The sequence below is a fragment of the Panthera pardus genome, unplaced genomic scaffold (assembly GCF_024362965.1).
Source record: "Panthera pardus isolate Hobbes unplaced genomic scaffold, ASM2436296v1 HiC_scaffold_2, whole genome shotgun sequence".
In the NCBI taxonomy this organism is placed as follows: Eukaryota; Metazoa; Chordata; class Mammalia; order Carnivora; family Felidae; genus Panthera; species Panthera pardus.
In genome coordinates, this window is record NW_026526765.1 from 103,873,911 (window position 1) to 103,889,983 (window position 16,073).

Genomic DNA, 16,073 nt, shown 5'->3' on the forward strand with positions numbered 1-16,073 from the left:
TTGTGCGCTGTCCACCAGTGGAAACCTCATCTTCAGCGCCTCATCAGGAAGAGTGACCCGTAAACCTTTCTTTGAACTTCCTAGCATTTCTCATTGGAAGGCTGTGACAGCGTGAGGAGCTTTGGCTTGAGTCACACGGCTTAGTGCTCCACTCTTCTAATTGTTGCATGATCGGAGTAAATCATGTAACATGTCTCCTTCAGTTTCTGATCGTAGAATGGAAAGCTTGTCTTCAAACTCACAATTGTGGAAGGATTATATGAGATGATGCATATACAGTATTGAATGGAACTTACATGGTTTATCAATCAAAGGTCAGCCAGGAAAAAAAAAAATCTAGCTGTGATAGGAAGAATTGAATGATGAGAATAGGTTACTCACATGGTGGAAGGTCTCAGAAACCAGACAGGTGGGGGTGAGAGAATCCTGAGGATTAGCAATAGCCGATAGCTGCCACCACCCCTGGGGCCAGACTAAAAATGGCAGGAGGCACTGAGGCTCTATGTAGCTCAGAAGCCAGAGGCTTCTTCTGAGAGGCAGAGCATCCTGGGGCCCCTCAAACCTTGGTCGGGAGGGTTGATCTGGCAAGAGTTAGTGCCGCGGGAGGACTCAGGACCTAGAAGCCAGATGACAAGAGACCCTGGGAATGTAGTTCTCTGGGATACGGAACCGAGCAGGGGAAAAGCAGGAAGGGAATCAGAGTTCCTGCCATACTCTGTTAGTCATTGTTGCCATGACTGTATTTACGTGCCCCTCTCATTTCCATTACTAGACCACGCCTCCAGGTCCAGGACCCTTGCTGTGCCTACATGGTGAATGAGTGCCATATACATGCAAAGTAGCATCGCTGTAAATTCACTCAGCAATAAAAACAAATAGGAGGGGCGCCTGGGTGGCTCAGTCGGTTGAGCGTCCGACTTCGGCTCAGGTCATGATCTCACAGTCTGTGGGTCTGAGCCCCGCATCAGGCTCTGTGCTGACCGCTTGCTCAGAGCCTGGAGTCTGCTTCAGATTCTGTGTGTCCGCTCTCTGCCCCTCCCCCGCTCACGCTTTGTCTCACTCTGTTTCTCAAAAATAGATAAATGTAAAAAAAAAAAAAAATTAAAAAAAAAAAACAAATAGGAAAGGTATTGCAGATTAAGAAAGGTTTGTATGTATTAACTAGATGCTACAATGAGAAACCTCACTCTGGAGTGTAGCTTTGCTCCCTAAGCCTCACGCCACATCCCGTGTCACACTTAGGCGTGTTGAAGAGTGCCTCAGGCTGTCCTTGTCCTGTGGGTGTTCAATATATGCGGACTGCAGAATAGAGACAAAACCAGCAGGCTTAACAAAGTGGGATGGATGGATGGGGAAAGAATTGAGGGACAGTGGCCATTATAGCAAGAACATGCTTTGCAATGATATCACATCACCTAGAGGTAACTTCTTTTCATCCCTGAGAATATGGTGAAGTTACGCCAGTAACACTAACCTATCATTCCTGTGAAGTGGTGTCTTGCGATAATGTGGTAATAGGATGAAAACGGAGGTGGGAAGCCCTGGGAACAGCAGTGATGTTTGTTAACCAGAAGAGCAAGAGAGCAATTTTAGAAACGCTTCTTAGGTGATCACTGAGACTTCAAACCATAACTTCAGTTTCAAAACAACCTTTATTCTGTTTGAAGACCTAATACAATGCATCAAAGCAACTTAAAACAACAAGACATAGCTCCATTGAATCTATAGCTTGAACAAAATGTCAAGGAGGCACACTCCCCCCACCCCCCCCACCCCCGTTGCCTTGTAAAGGCAAAATTACAACTGACCATGACATCCTCCCTCTCGTCAAAAGACCAACTTTATTTTAACAATGTCATATAAACAGATTTGTAAAAACATTGAACAGATCGTAGCTTTAAAAAATACACACATATAAATGAGTTTTTTTTGTTTTGCTTTTTTTTAAATTTTTTTTCTTTTTTTTTTTTTTTTTTTTTCTTTTTTTTTAATAGCAGCATCCCGGGCAGCTAATGCTATCGCATGGTGACAAGTTTAACCTTAAGTTGAATAGTGTTTCCAATGAACCCAATTCTGTTCCCTTGCTACTCATAATACTAATATTTTATACAACTAGATTTTTAAAAAATAAGAATTTGGTATTTTCAAACTTTGTCCCATGTGAGGCATTGTGCTTTAAACTGCCCCTTTCTTAAAAGGCCCCGAACTCAGATTTCAGGGTCTGTTCTCCAACTACTTGGATACCATGCATAGCAAAAGCACAGGTGTTAAAACCAGCAGAGTTTTTCTCCCATTAAGGAACATCAGTAGGACTCCCAAACACGTCACTAGTTCATAACCAGCTATATGACAAAGCAATTGATTCCCCACAGTGACAGCTCACATAAACACATTGTGACTCGACACACCGAAAATGAGGATTTCCAAGTTAAGTGAGTCATCCAGACCAGCTCCCCCAAAGGAGTAACTTTTAAACGCAGAAAAAAAGCCAAAGAATTATGAACTTCTCACTTCACTTGCAAAGTTTTCACCTTTTTAAGACAAAGCAACTTCAAAGGAAAAAAAAAAAACAAACCACCCATACACATACACAAGAATTGTACTAGACATTTGCTTGTTATGTACTTGAACTCGATGACTGTGGATCTGTTGTGGCTGAAAGGTGTACTGGAAACAGTCCATGCACATATACATATATACATATATCAAGGGCCGTGAACTTGTCAGATGTTGCAAACACATGCTTTTTGCCTTTTCACACGGTTCTGATTTTTCTTCTGTGTGTACGATCAGGTCCCGGTGCTCCCACTTGTACAGCCCTATCCCAGCCTCTCTGCAGCTAGCTTAGCGTCTGGCTTTTATCTTTAGGATGTTACATTGGGTGGGGAGAATCAATGCATGCATAAAAGCATGCTATCAGGAATGCCTCTGCTGTATCCATTCATACTCACGAGCCACTCAGTGTTATTAGGAGAAGACTGTCTGATTGAACGCAAAGAGCCCTTCTGGTCAAACATCTATAAGGACGAATGTGGTGGGTATGCTACATGCAATTAAAAAGGCTTTTGGCAGAGATGTAACATCACAGATCTAGTGAGTTACGACATAACAGGGAATGATGAATCCTGCCTCTGCTGTTCAAAGAGAAACTTTCCTCTTGCATTTATGTTTGCGAAACGCAAAAATAAGGCAGGTGCCTGAATACCAGGCCACCTTGCCAGAGTGTTGAACCAGAAACATTAACCAAACTTGGTATGAAACATTCCATCTTCAATCTTGTATTTCAGATAGTAAATGAAAATTATACCTAACAGCATACGTGGATGTGCTATCAAAAAAACCCCACCAAAATGCTAGTTGATAAACCACTCTTAATTAGTCGTCAGACTTCTGTGTGAAGGGGAAGGGTGTTTTTAAAGTTGACACTTACAGACTACACCCAGGGGGATCCTCAGTTGTGTGATGAGAGGGAGGCGGTCAGATCAGTACAGTCAAGTGTGAAGGCTGACAGTCTGGCCGTAAGACTGACTATTGCTCTTGGTATGGATAGCATCATAGCATCATGTAAAGAAGAAAAAAATACATTCTACAGTTGATGAAGTCAGCGGCTAGACTGATTATTTTCAGAAGAATTTCTAAAAGGAACAACACTGAAAACCAAAACAAAAACCCCTCCCCAGTGTCAGAAAGCAAGCCGTGGCTGAACCACTCCTGGGAAAGGAAAACTGATTTTTTTAAGATCCTGTTTGAACCTACCCGGAGAGGGACCGTCACACTGATCCTGTGCTGCTCCCCCTGCAAACGGACAGTTTCCGTGGAACAGAATGGACTTTGCATATGTCAGTCAGGGAGAGAGACCTCTCCCTCTTGCTCAGAATTGGAAAGAACACTCTAAAACCTCTTCCTTTCCCCACAGTGACGTGTAACACACACAGTGACTCTGACGAATGAGAAGCACTGTCAGGATTCCTGAAGCGGCTAGGACCTTAACGAGCTCGACACAGCCCAACACGGTAACGGTGAGGATCCTGTTTATTTGCTTTATGATCTCAATTGAATGGAAAGCTAGGAAAATAACACATGGGCGGATTGCAAATAGTTTTTCAGATCATGCTTCTTCCAAAATGAAGCTTTATGGTTGCAATGAGTAGTCTAACGTTGGAGAGACACATGGTCTAAATGCAGCGACGATACCTTGAAAACAGTGGTCCAAACAAAGGCGGACACTGCCCCAGGAGGCTCCCTTTCTTCCTAAGAACTAGATGCTCTGACCTGCTCCATGGCGTTAGCGTTCCAGTAGGTCTTGTACTTGTAATTAATGTGTAATAACTCGCAGATCCAAGTGGGAAAAGAGTGAAGTAGTTACTCATTTCTCTGTAATCAGGAGAAAGTGCAAACCATCCTAGCCCTCCCTCCCCCCACCTGTACATCCCTTTGCTACCTCTCCCCCCACCCCCACCCCAGATTCAAGAAGTTCACAATTTTTAATGAAGCACACATTACCTGGTACCGTATTTTAAGAGTTTTGAAACAACATTGTTGAACTCAGCAATACTTTGTCATATTCATATATCTTTCTCTTTTTTTTATTGAATAAAGCAGCTTTGAAGCTTATCAGGCACTGCCCAACAAAACATTTAGTCCACAAAAATCTGTTATGAACTTTTTAACCTTGGGCTAACAGCCAAGTACTCTGTACAAGAAAAAGTGTAAAATAATTCATAGTTTTAATTCTGAAGCCATTTTTGTTTTTTTGTTTTTTTGTTTTTTTTTACTGGCATCCTGTACACATTTCTTCTTTAAAAAAAAAAAATCACAAAATGAATATTAACAAAAAAAAATTAGGGACAATAATATTTTCAGGCAACAAAAATTGGGATGGGGTAAGCTTATTCTGAAGGTACATTTAAAACCGAGAACAATGAAAATTAAGAATTGCATAGCACTGTGAATTTAGTCTTCAGGAAAACAAAACAGAAGCTATTTGGTATTGATACAAATCCATCTATTTGATAGTTAGTCATCCATTGTTATGTACATATTTTATATAATGAATGTCCTTTAAAGTCCGGTTTTCCAAGCTCCATTTTTCTGTTGGTGTGGTGGTTTTTAAAGTTTAAAGGAAACACTTTCTGGCATTCAGCTACAACAGAATTTCCTCTGAACGTACGTGAGCGGACGTTCTCCCAAAATGTCTCTGGTGAGCCGAAGTGCCTTTCTGCTACATACCGTTCATTTGTTAGAAAATGAAATAATCCACAGTGCGATGTGTCTGGGTCCACCGTGCACAGCCCATACCCAGGCTGAAGCAGCCCGGCTCGAGCGTCCCCAGGCCAGGGCTCTTGAGCCCGTCCACCCTCTGGTCTACAAGGTCCCAACTTTGAGCTGGTAAAGCTTCAAAAAGCATTAACAAGCACCATGGTTAAAGGCCTCTTTGTCCCTGCACGCAGAGATTTTTGCATTTCTTTTTCTCTTTGTGTTGTGTGTCCTTGTGGCTTTAAATTAAACCAACAAATAAAAAATAAAAAAAAAAAAATTTAAAAAAAAGGACAAGGACTCCAGAAACGTGTGGTCCTGGCACAGTGCTAGGCTGCGTATCTTCCCCTCTACTTTTTTGTCGAAAGCCCGAGTCCCATCTGAAGGCAGATGGCTGCGTTTCCTCAGCTCAATTACAGGTCAGGCTGCAGAGGAGCCCTGTGCTTTCCAGAGGCCTCGGGGTGGTTGAGCTCCAGGAGAAGGATCAGAGGACAAGTGCTTCATCGCCTCTGCTGTGCATATACCGGGTAGGCTAGTGTGACGTTGAGGGAGTCGTTGTGCTGCACGAGGGAGGTGTGTTGGTAATGTAGCACCAGCTCTTTGAGGGAGCTGTACAGGTTATAGGGCTCGGCAAAGCCGTAGCCAGTTGCCGTTTTGTTGATGACACAGTGCTTCACTTCGCCATCCACCCTGCAGAGGACAGAGAGAGAGAACACGGTTTTCAGAAAAGGGTCCTCGTGAAAAAGTACCCTCTGCGGGCCTTGCTCCAGGAAGGGAACACTCCCAGGGGAGCTACGGGCTTGGGCTGCTACCTCAGCTTCCCTGAGCCACTGTATTCTCATCTTGAAGGTGGCAGACGTGTCACAGGGTGACTTTGAGAAACGAGATCGGGTAGAGGACACGCGCACTACCATCACCGACGGCCCCGCCATGCGAGCAGGGCTCTACGGTTAGCACAGGCATGAATTGCATTCTTGCAGACCAGCCTCTCACGTTGCATTTATCCTCAACTCTCTCCCTCCTGTTCAGTAGGAATATTTCTCCGGTTAAATGGAGGGAGATGGCTGGGTGCAATTTTCAGAACCTTTCCGTCCCAGAGGACACTCGCTTTTCTTAACTCATAGTGATCTGAAACTTAGTGTTCACAGTATTCCCCAAACACATGGGACATAAACGGAAAACGTGCCACATGCCAGAAAGGTCTTCTCTTGGGTACACTGATCTCAAGGCCAATGACCTCTCTCTCTGGCTGTTGGGCCCTGTTCCTGGTGCAGACTTGACCTGCGGGTGGAGCTCTCGTGTGAATTCCCTCATATTGTAATGCTATTAACCTTGGGAAGTAAAACAAACCCCCCCCCCCCCACCCCCCGTGTTGCTACTTCCATTTTAAAGATGAGAAGATCGAGACTGCTCATGATGAGATGAAGTAGTTGGTGAACTGAGACCCAAACCCCAGTCTTTGAACTCAACAGCAGGTTTCTATGCTTCTGCCTAGACCTGAAAAACGTTGTATCTTTTTTACTTCCTACTCTAGGTTATGGCACTGTGAGGTTCTTCGAAGCTTGGTTGACTGAATGAATGAAACACGTCCGCAGCTGTCTGACAGGAGAGAAAGATACGTACACTACCGAGCAGGCATAGCAGCCCTGTTTACTGCTTTCCCGGACCAGGAAGGTGCCATCTCGCTTCCCCCGGAGTAGGTTTTCAGCCTTGTTTCTGTTGCTGCTGCCGACATTCCATGTCTTCTCGTCGTGGTGCGGCAAATCCTCATCATCCTCCACCAGCGAGTATTGGCTAAGGAGGCAGGAGAGAAAGGTTTGACATGAAGCCCTGGGAGAGGTCACCTCTCCCACCGAGCCCGTCAGGCCAGCCACCGCGGCTCTGACTCAGGCGGCACTTGGCCGTGGAGCTCAGCCTTCCATGTGACCTCCCTGGACAAAGAGCCCCAGTAGTAAGACTCTTCCTCTTTGTAAGTCAGGAGCTACATGTAGGCAGCTGGGCAGAGGGGAAGGTATCAAACGATCCTGTTTGTCCAGTTCAGATCAGGAAACCGACTGACTAGGAGGACTGCCAGTTTCTCCTGTAATTCAAACAAAACCTAGCCTTAAGCTTTAAAGATACACTGAACAGAATTGTGTCCTTTTTTTCCTCCCGACTGTTCCAGAAACCCACTGGGGATTTTTACAGGTTTGGGGCCTTCCTTCTAGACAGAGTCACTCAATTGGACTGTGGGTAAAAACTAACTCTGCATCCTTCACTAAACTTTCCTTTTTTGTAACATTCTGGATAATGCAATGTGGTTTACAGAAGATGTTCCAAACTCCGTGAAATTGCTCACTTGGTCTGCAAACAAAGCAAGTCACGAGTTCTCTTACCATGAAGACCCCCCCCCCCGCCCCCCAGCCAGCCTCCCACCTACGGTGAGTACTCACTCTTCAGTGTTCTCATTGCCCAGCCACTCGTTCAGCTTCTTCTGCCGAACACCTTTCTGAGTCAACCACCTGGAAGACAGTTAGAAAAGGAAAATGCATTAATCATGGATCCTTGGTTTTGGCAACTGCCGGTCATTTGCTCCCAGGGTTCTGCCTCGAGGACTTACATCAAGTATTGGTCTCTTGTCTTTCTCAGCTGAATGAGGTCTGGTTTAATGCTGTTCATGCGCTTGTCAATCTCCCGATACTCAGCTGCCTGTTTCTTCAAGTCCTCCTCCAGTCGTCTTCTACTGTCCACAATTTCACTGATGCGAGACTTCAACTTTTCATAATTATGCATAATCCTATAGGCAAGAGTAAGGCATCGGTCATGACCTGCTTCACCACAATGGTTTCCCACAGCTTATAGAAAGTCAGAAAGAATGCTTTCTCATGCTGCCATTTTTAAAAATTATTCAAAGGGCAGAAAGCAAGATCATCTTTCAACAGTTCTGGAGGATTTGCATTATTATCTTGAGCACAGGGACAACCCTCAAGGTTCACCAACCTTTGTATTTCTTTCTCATTGCCTTCCCGTTTAAATTTTTCTATGTATTCTTTGCTGTACCGTTCTTGGCTTTGGCACTGCTCTTCAAATATTTTTATGGTTTCATTAAATGCTTCAATAGCTGTTCTTTTCATCTGGATTTCCTACAACACAATGTTTAATAAGACAATGTCATACCTTTCACAGAACGGATAATTTGTTATTGTGAGACACTGCCGGGACATTTGATGGTATTCCTGTCTAGCATGGAAGGGACTCTGTTAGCAAGGAAGGCCTCTAATTCATAAAACCCATTAAAATAGTATCACAGAAGCACACATTTCCTTTGGGAATTTTCCCAGTCTATGAAAGCAGACTGCCTAACAATTTCCTATAGTTTTCATTTTAAAAGCCATTCCCCTTTATCAGCAATTTAAGGAATCCATGTTGCCTTCTACTCCCTCTGGTGGTTCTAGATACATCATAGCCTAGAGAAGATTACCTCTCCAGGAAAACACTGCCATAAATGGAGCTTCTATACTTTTTTTTTTTTTTTTATTACAGGGCATCAAAAAGTTAAATCTTCATTTTGGAGGTCAGACAAGTTTGTGGAACTTTGAGTTGTTACGTCAAATCCACTTGAAACTCCCAGCGACCTCTGCAATTATCATCATGAGAACTTCTCATTCTGACACTTACGAGCTTCATTTAAAAGGTTTATTAGAGATGCTATGAATATTAAACAATGATCTGCAAATACATGATCTTTCCCCCCACTTGATGAGCAAAACCTCAACTTTACTTTCTTTTTCCTAAACCGAACTGACACATGTTCGATTCTAGTAACTAAGAGTTCTGAGATTTTAATTTGATTTTAGCAAAAAACTCACCTGGGAAGTACGGGTATAATCTTCATATAATCTATCATATTCCCGACTTTTTTCTTGAAATTGAGTGTTATATTCATGTAATTTTTTCCCTACAGCTTCAATATTATCTTCTTTGACAACTTGATCCTGGAAGAATGAGAGATGAGAAGAGAGAAAACTTCAGTTCATCAGCTATGCAGTCCAGTAACTGGCCATACTCAAACTGTAATTTTGTGACCACAGGTATAAAGTTTTTGAAATTTTATTACATGCAATTCACCTGCTTCACAATGTTTTCTAAGTATTTGAAAGTGTCTTGTCTAAACATTGTAATGTGAGCATTTCAGTTTTGAATACCTGTTGGTATTTGGATACTGGATAAAGTAATTTCACGTCCAGTTTGGGATTATACTGAGCTAGGGACTCATTCCGGTAGTGGTTTATTAGTTCAACCACAGAGTTGAAGGTTAGTGGGTCAGAGAAGCCATATTTCCCATCTCGGTGAAATATTTTGATTAACTTGTTATTTCCTCCTTTCCTGTAAACACAATAAAATAAAGGGCATGATTACAATCTTCTTTAGAAATGTGTTCCAGTGTCTACTTACACACCTCAAGCGTTGCTATGTTCCCGGACTCACCTTAGTGTAAGAGTATAATCACCGTGCATTTTAGTAGATGCATCTCGTACCAAAAAGGTCCCATCAGCTGTATCTCGAAGTTTTTCATTCACTTCTTCCCTGAAACGAAAAGGACACAGGACAAAGCTCACCTTGAGGATTTTTTTAGAGTTTTAGCTTCACAGCAAAATTAAGCACCAGCTATGTAGAGAGCCTCTATCCCCCCCACCCCTTTATTAACTGCATTTTCTGATTATATGTATTGTTTATATAGAAATGTAATAAATTTCATCTCATTACAAACTGGGAGCTAAAAGAAAAAAAAAAAACAAAAAAACCTTTCATTACTGGTCTATCGGTGGTCCAAACACACTAATCACTCTGGCCAATGAGCTCACAAAGTCATGATCCTGAAAAGGACTCCTTCCTCCCCTTCAGGAAAAAAAAAAAAAGCTACGAATAAACAGGCCTTTTTCATACGTACAAGACACTAACATTAATTCTTATACTTCTGCCTAACAGAAAGCGACCCTGGACCCTCCCTTAAGGCAGTGGGCCACCTCACCCTGGTGCTTTCCTGACCTCTCTGTCAATAATGAGACTTCTCGAGTATTTAATTTCCTGTGGCATCCAGCACCCAACAGTTCCCCAGTGCTCAGGGACTTCTCTGGTCTTCTTTGGAAGACTACCAACTATGCTTCATGCTTATGTTGGAGGATATCCTAAAAATGGAACTCAGCAAGCTGGTGTGTTTCTTTCTCTAAAACCAGAGCTCTGTCTCTAGCGAAAACTCCAGAGTTTGTGGAGCCTTACCTTGAGATATCTCCCCAGTACCATTCAGCATCTTGTAAGGACATATTGTTATTCATACCGTTGTTGGCTACAGTAGTGGGTTTGGGTGGTTTAGGAGGCAATGCTGTAGATTAAAGAGAAACAAAAAGTTGTTTGCGATCCCAACTACGGTGGAAGGTTGCAATGAGAACTAAGTTTCTTTACAATACTATGAAATACAGCAGTAATTCACAACTCCATGAAACATGATCGTTTGCTTTAAAAAAAAAAAAAAAAAAAAAGGCATCTCTCAGAGCATGGATCAAAAAGAAAAGGAAGTGAAAAAGAGAGAACGGCTTACAGATGAACAAATAAACCCGGCTGGCCATGTGAGTGTATTTCAGAGTAAATCCTGAGTCCCGGCATTCTGCTTCTAGGCTCTAGTTATATTAAAGTTTCAGGCCTGATCAAATCCATCTAAAATAGGAAACCATGAACATATGAGCAGGAGGAATCACATGGGTTGGCTTTAATTTCCTCCTCTTATTTAATTATAAAAGACAAATTTGGTTTCTGTCCTCCACAAATGCTGTTGCTGTAAGAAAAAAGCTCATCTACAGCAATATGTTTTAAGAGGAGGAATTGGGTTTCTCTAATCTTAGTATTTCAGGCCCTCTTTTGCCAAAAGCCACTTTAAGAAACTCATCTGTGACCTAAATCTCTTTAGCATTCATGTTAATATTCTAGTGGATAGATTGTGCTCTATATGCCAAGACTGATTAAAAACCATATCCCTCTTCCTCAATGTCAAGTGTTTCTGAATTTCTTAATTGGGAGCAGGGCTAATCCGGGAAGAAAATTTGGGAAGCAAAATAAGGCTAGGATTTGTAAGTGAATTCTAAGTCGTTAAGTTTTAAAGGACAGTATTTCACGCAAAAATTATTTCAGGAGTCTATCAAGAACACTGTATAAGGACTAGGATGAAATAAGGGCAAGCCAACTCCTTTTCTCAATATAGTGTCTCAATATAAGAGTAGGCAAAGTCTCAGCGTCTGATTTAGAATAGTTTCAGGTCACCTACAACTGAGTTGTAATCACTGCTACATTCTACACGCCTTCTAAAGTACCAAGTGTTATCACTGCAAAGTACCACTGTTCCCATCCACTGTCAAAAGAGAAAAGCAGCACAAAGGACGCATCATTTTAATTAAAGGAACAGTATGAAAGATACACAACAATACAACACAAATAGCAAAGGACCTCGATTAACAAAAGACACCAGTGAAAAACTGGAATTCAATTCATATCTATTCAAGTAAGAAAAAAAACCATTTACCAACAGACAGCCTGATCTGCTTGCTTCCACAGGCAAACGATTTAGTGTCCAAGCTATGATCAAACTAATTTTTATTAAGTTACAACAAATTAATAAAAAATAGAAAACTCAAGAGGATCGGTTTACAGTAGTTGTCAACCTCCCCCCTCCCCAAAAATCCGCAAAATTAACTAGCTTTCTAAAAGAATACTGCAGTGTTACCTGGTGGATCCATTTCTATATAAAACATCAAGTCTGTGCCACAATTTATATCTGTCTTAGCATATTCTAAATCCAGGTCTTCCATATTCCAAACAGTGTTGTACATTTGTGCGAGAGTTTCCTTGGCTGAGCTCAGTTATAAGAAAAGAGTCCGGCTTTCTTTGTAATGGTGTCTTGGAATTCATTTTAAAACCTATAAGGGGCTGCACTGTAACCTATTACATCACACACCCCAGCCAATCAAGTCAGAAAAATGTCACCAGACCACTCCTGCTCCATCATTTCTCTTCTAGATCCAGTCTTAACACAATCCCAGCCTCAGGAAGAACCCACGTTTCATAGAACTGCAATGTATACATGCTCATCGTTTCAAAAAGGTGTTTAATTTGACTCTTCTCCTCTAGCACTGAGTTCTCTAATTCCTTTTTTATTACTCCTTGCAGCATGGTACGCTCCGCTGTTGGCAGGTTGACAAAAGCTGATATGCTGCAGCCCGGAGCTTTTTTTTTTTTTTTTTTTTTTTTTTTTTTTTTTTTTCCCTAGTGCATCTGGGTTTATGGAGAGCCTGGTCATGCCTTGGTTTAAAAATCTTCCAAATGCATCACAATAGTATATTTAAGGTATATTTTACAGTCCTTAAATGCCTCCTGTATATATTAAAAGCAGAAGGGATCAAGAACTCAGGATGTTTAATTTCATTCCTGCATAACTCACTGACAACTCAGAACTTAAACACTGTTACAAACGTACCACATTAGAAAGCACAATTTAAAGAAAAATCTCCTTCTACCAAACATACTAAAGTTAACACTAGCCACTAGGGAATAATAATGCAACATCTCAACAGGAATGAAGATCTGCCTATTATCAGCACACATTTAATGTTACTGTCTAACAAGACTAGTCCAGGTAAGTTACGCCTTCCAAAAAGAAAGGGGCCATATATATCAAGAATGCAGAGCAGAGGTAGGGTTATGTTTGCAAACTATTTGTCACTGAAAAACCCATCCTCCGACTTCTTGTGCTAATACTGCTTGAGGGGAGAGTGATGTAATCACTTTTGGTTGTTCGCCCCCCCCCCCCCCATCTCAAATGCCTTACCCTGGGGACTATTATTCCTGGTTAGCAATATTTAATGTAAAGAAATCAATTCCTCTATAAATCTATTAATTTCAGTTCTCTACAGCCATTCTGCATATAGTCTTCCCATCCTCACTAGAGCTTAATGTACATTTCCATTATAAACCACCTCTTTACATTTACACTATTATGAAGAGGTGAGGAGGAAAAGCCCCCATCCCCAATTAGTAGCTGATTGAAAAAAACTATAGTGGGCTTGTGATCAATGCACTTATGTATGTCACATATTTGTGTGACCATTTAAAGAACACAGAACCCCTTAAAATTTATTGTTAGACCCTCTATCAAATTTAGAATCATATAAAATAGTAGAGCAAAGGCATGTCATTTCACTGAGCACTCTGCTTGAATCCTGTCTAGCTGGATTTATTGTCCCATTGATGAGGAAGGCAGTCTCAACCTATACCCTCCCGCGGACAGCCCGGGCCACTTTTCTATTCCTAAATTCAAAATCACACGCACAAAAATGGTCCAAGTGGTTGGGATATGTCCTCGACTGAGGGTCAGAAAAAATTTTTTACTTTAATAAAAACGTGTTTTCTCTCCCCCAGGAGGAGTCCCGCCAGCAGCTGTGGACAGGCTAACAGCCCAGAGGGCTACCCCATGTCTTTGGGAGCACTTGGTGCAAACCAGTCCTGCTGCTGGATCCCATGTGGCAAACGGACCAGGGGAGGAGGGGAGGGAGACAGGTGATTTTCCACGTCTCTCCAAAGCCTGGCCGGGCACCAACTTCCAGCCAAGCACTTTGTAATTACCTCCTTCCCCGTTTCCAGCCTAAAGCCCATCTTTTCCGCACACTGTGCCCCTCCAGGAAAGGGGGGAGTGTCTCCGCTAATCTCTTATCTGCCCTCCCCAGACAGCACTTCGTCTCACTGACACACCCGCAAAGACAAACTACAGAGGGGAACCTGGTACACAAGCACAAAAGCAGGGCAGTGGCGAAGGGGGTACAAGTCAAAGGCAACTTACTTTGCAGGTTATGCATGTCTGCAGTTTCCCGCGGCCAGGCCGGTCTCCGACAATGCGAACGCCGCCCCCGGCTCTCCCCGCCGCCCCCACGGTGGCGCCCACTCCGCGGCAGCGCTCCCGCCCGCCGAGCGCAGGGGCGGCGGCGGCGGCGGCGGCGGCGGCGCGGGACCCTCGGGCTCGCGCGGCGCGACACGGACGTCGGGACGGGACCGCCGCAGCAGCGCCGCTCACCGCCCGCTCCCCATGGACACAGCCACTGGCTGCCGGTGGTGCCGTACGCGGGAGGGAGAAAGCCCCGGCGCTCGCACGTCTCGCAGATAAAGATCACGGCTTCATGATTAACTTGGGCAGGTTCAAATATTTGCTGAGCTAGGGATTTCGGGTGGGGGAGGGGAGCCCAAGTCAAAGTCAAAGTTGTCATCGGCTAACAAGTGGCCACTGCCAGCCCAACTCGCTCATTTTCGCCAAGGAAATGAGAAGGCCATTGTGAGGGGACCTAAAATAGTCTCTCTAACTGGCTGCGGCAGCGCGCGGGGCTCAAGTGGCCACAGTGAAGCGAGGCACTATGCACGGCCAAACACAGGAAGTGGCTGAGCTAGTTCAGCAAAAATAGAATCAAAGCCTTGCTTGTAAAGGCCTGAACCTCTCCGAACAGCCCAGAACACCGTGCCTTGCTCGTGTCCACCTCCTCCCACACACCAGCACAGACAGCCCCGCAGGTGTAAGAGGAAAGCCCTACGGAGGAACTGAGCAGGGTACAGGGTTGAAAAAAACGTTTGATCCTGGGAGGAGAGTTTGGTGGGGAAGACGTAGATCCCATACGCTCCACGACCTAATGAAGAGGAGCAGAAAAACCCTACTCTGCGAGATACTTTTATGAAGCCAATTTCCACTCACGTTTAACTGGCCCTAGAAGTGTCTGGTAATTAAAAGTTGTGTCTGCATGCAGTTCATGTGACTGCTAAATGGAGCAAAGGAGAGGGCAAGGAGCCCATGAGCCTTTCCAGAGGATCTGTGTCCTTTGAGAAAGTGCTAATGGACCACACTAAAATTTGACCTAAGAAAATTTTCGCTCTGCAAAAGCATAGATGGATGGCTTTACTAATATCCCAAGAACCTTAACAATGGAAAATCACAGAATCACTAACTTTAAAACCAGAAAGTAATCCAAAGACCACTTCGAGCAAATCCCTCATGCTACACACACACACACACACACACACACACACACACACACACACACACAAGATCCTGATCCAGGGGGATCGAAGGGGTTTGCACAAGATCAAAGCTCCGGGGCCACAACCTAGCCTTCTGACATTCAGTCCTAAACTCCTTTTTCTCCACCCACTGGCCCTGTCTTTACTTCCCTCTGCCAGATAAAGTTAAAATTAACAAGTGAAACTTAAGTTAATGTCTTAAAGGCCACATGTGAAAAAATTCACACCTATAACAAAACTGACTTTTTCTGTTCTCTATTTTTAGCTTATTTAAAGGTTTAAAAAAAAAAAAACAACACCTTCTAGTTCTCTTCGAGGCAACAAGGATCTGTCTGTAAGACCCTCAGACTCTGTACAGGAAGGGAACCCCAGGGTCATATGTAGAGAGTGCTAAAGGAAGATCTAGGTGGGGACCATAAAGTCCACGTAGGCAAGGGGTCTTTACAAACTTGCCTTTGGTGTGACTGATAAAGCATGAAAAACCTACTTGCCAGTGGGAAGAAAAGAGTCTATAAGTGAATCTCGCAGCTCCTGCCTGCTGATCACAGGGACGTAAGGCGAGTTCAGAGAAAACCTTTGCATCCTGAGCTGCAGAATCTTGGCCTACTTTTAAAAATAGTCTCTCTAAAGCTAGAAACCTTGGAAACACCGGTCTCTTAAGCATCTGTCTAAATTTACATGATGTTCCATGTCAAAACTTCCCCAAGATTAAAATATTGACTAGTCCAACAGTA

General features: G+C 43.3%; 1 protein-coding gene and 1 long non-coding RNA gene across 8 annotated transcripts in view; one reads left to right on the forward strand and one right to left on the reverse strand.

Annotated features, from left to right (window-relative positions):
- Positions 1 to 1,633: 1,633 nt before the first annotated feature.
- Positions 1,634 to 16,073, reverse strand: part of PIK3R1 (phosphoinositide-3-kinase regulatory subunit 1) — an 86,395-nt gene continuing 71,955 nt past the window's right edge. The window contains exons 1-10 of one of the 3 annotated variants that reach the window (XM_019463116.2): positions 14,120 to 14,776; positions 10,516 to 10,618; positions 9,724 to 9,822; positions 9,441 to 9,621; positions 9,105 to 9,230; positions 8,236 to 8,378; positions 7,856 to 8,032; positions 7,689 to 7,757; positions 6,880 to 7,050; positions 1,634 to 5,946 (exon numbers count right to left, since the gene is read on the reverse strand). In XM_019463116.2, coding sequence (XP_019318661.2) covers positions 5,757 to 5,946; positions 6,880 to 7,050; positions 7,689 to 7,757; positions 7,856 to 8,032; positions 8,236 to 8,378; positions 9,105 to 9,230; positions 9,441 to 9,621; positions 9,724 to 9,822; positions 10,516 to 10,618; positions 14,120 to 14,540 — 1,680 coding nt within the window. In that variant the 5' untranslated portion in view covers positions 14,541 to 14,776 and the 3' untranslated portion in view covers positions 1,634 to 5,756. Of the gene's footprint in view, positions 5,947 to 6,879; positions 7,051 to 7,688; positions 7,758 to 7,855; positions 8,033 to 8,235; positions 8,379 to 9,104; positions 9,231 to 9,440; positions 9,622 to 9,723; positions 9,823 to 10,515; positions 10,619 to 12,010; positions 12,468 to 14,119; positions 14,777 to 16,073 lie in introns of those variants that run through there. The other 2 variants (XM_019463117.2, XM_019463115.2) reach the window with 2 other exon arrangements.
- Positions 3,921 to 9,661, forward strand: LOC109275061 (uncharacterized). Of its 5 annotated transcripts, none has more exons than XR_008423837.1 (3): positions 3,921 to 4,019; positions 6,791 to 7,207; positions 8,779 to 9,661. It is a non-coding gene; the product is annotated as an uncharacterized LOC109275061 (long non-coding RNA). The 5 variants fall into 5 exon arrangements; XR_008423840.1 differs by having other exon boundaries at positions 6,791 to 7,071; XR_008423839.1 differs by lacking the exon at positions 8,779 to 9,661 and adding an exon at positions 7,564 to 7,655 and having other exon boundaries at positions 6,791 to 7,225.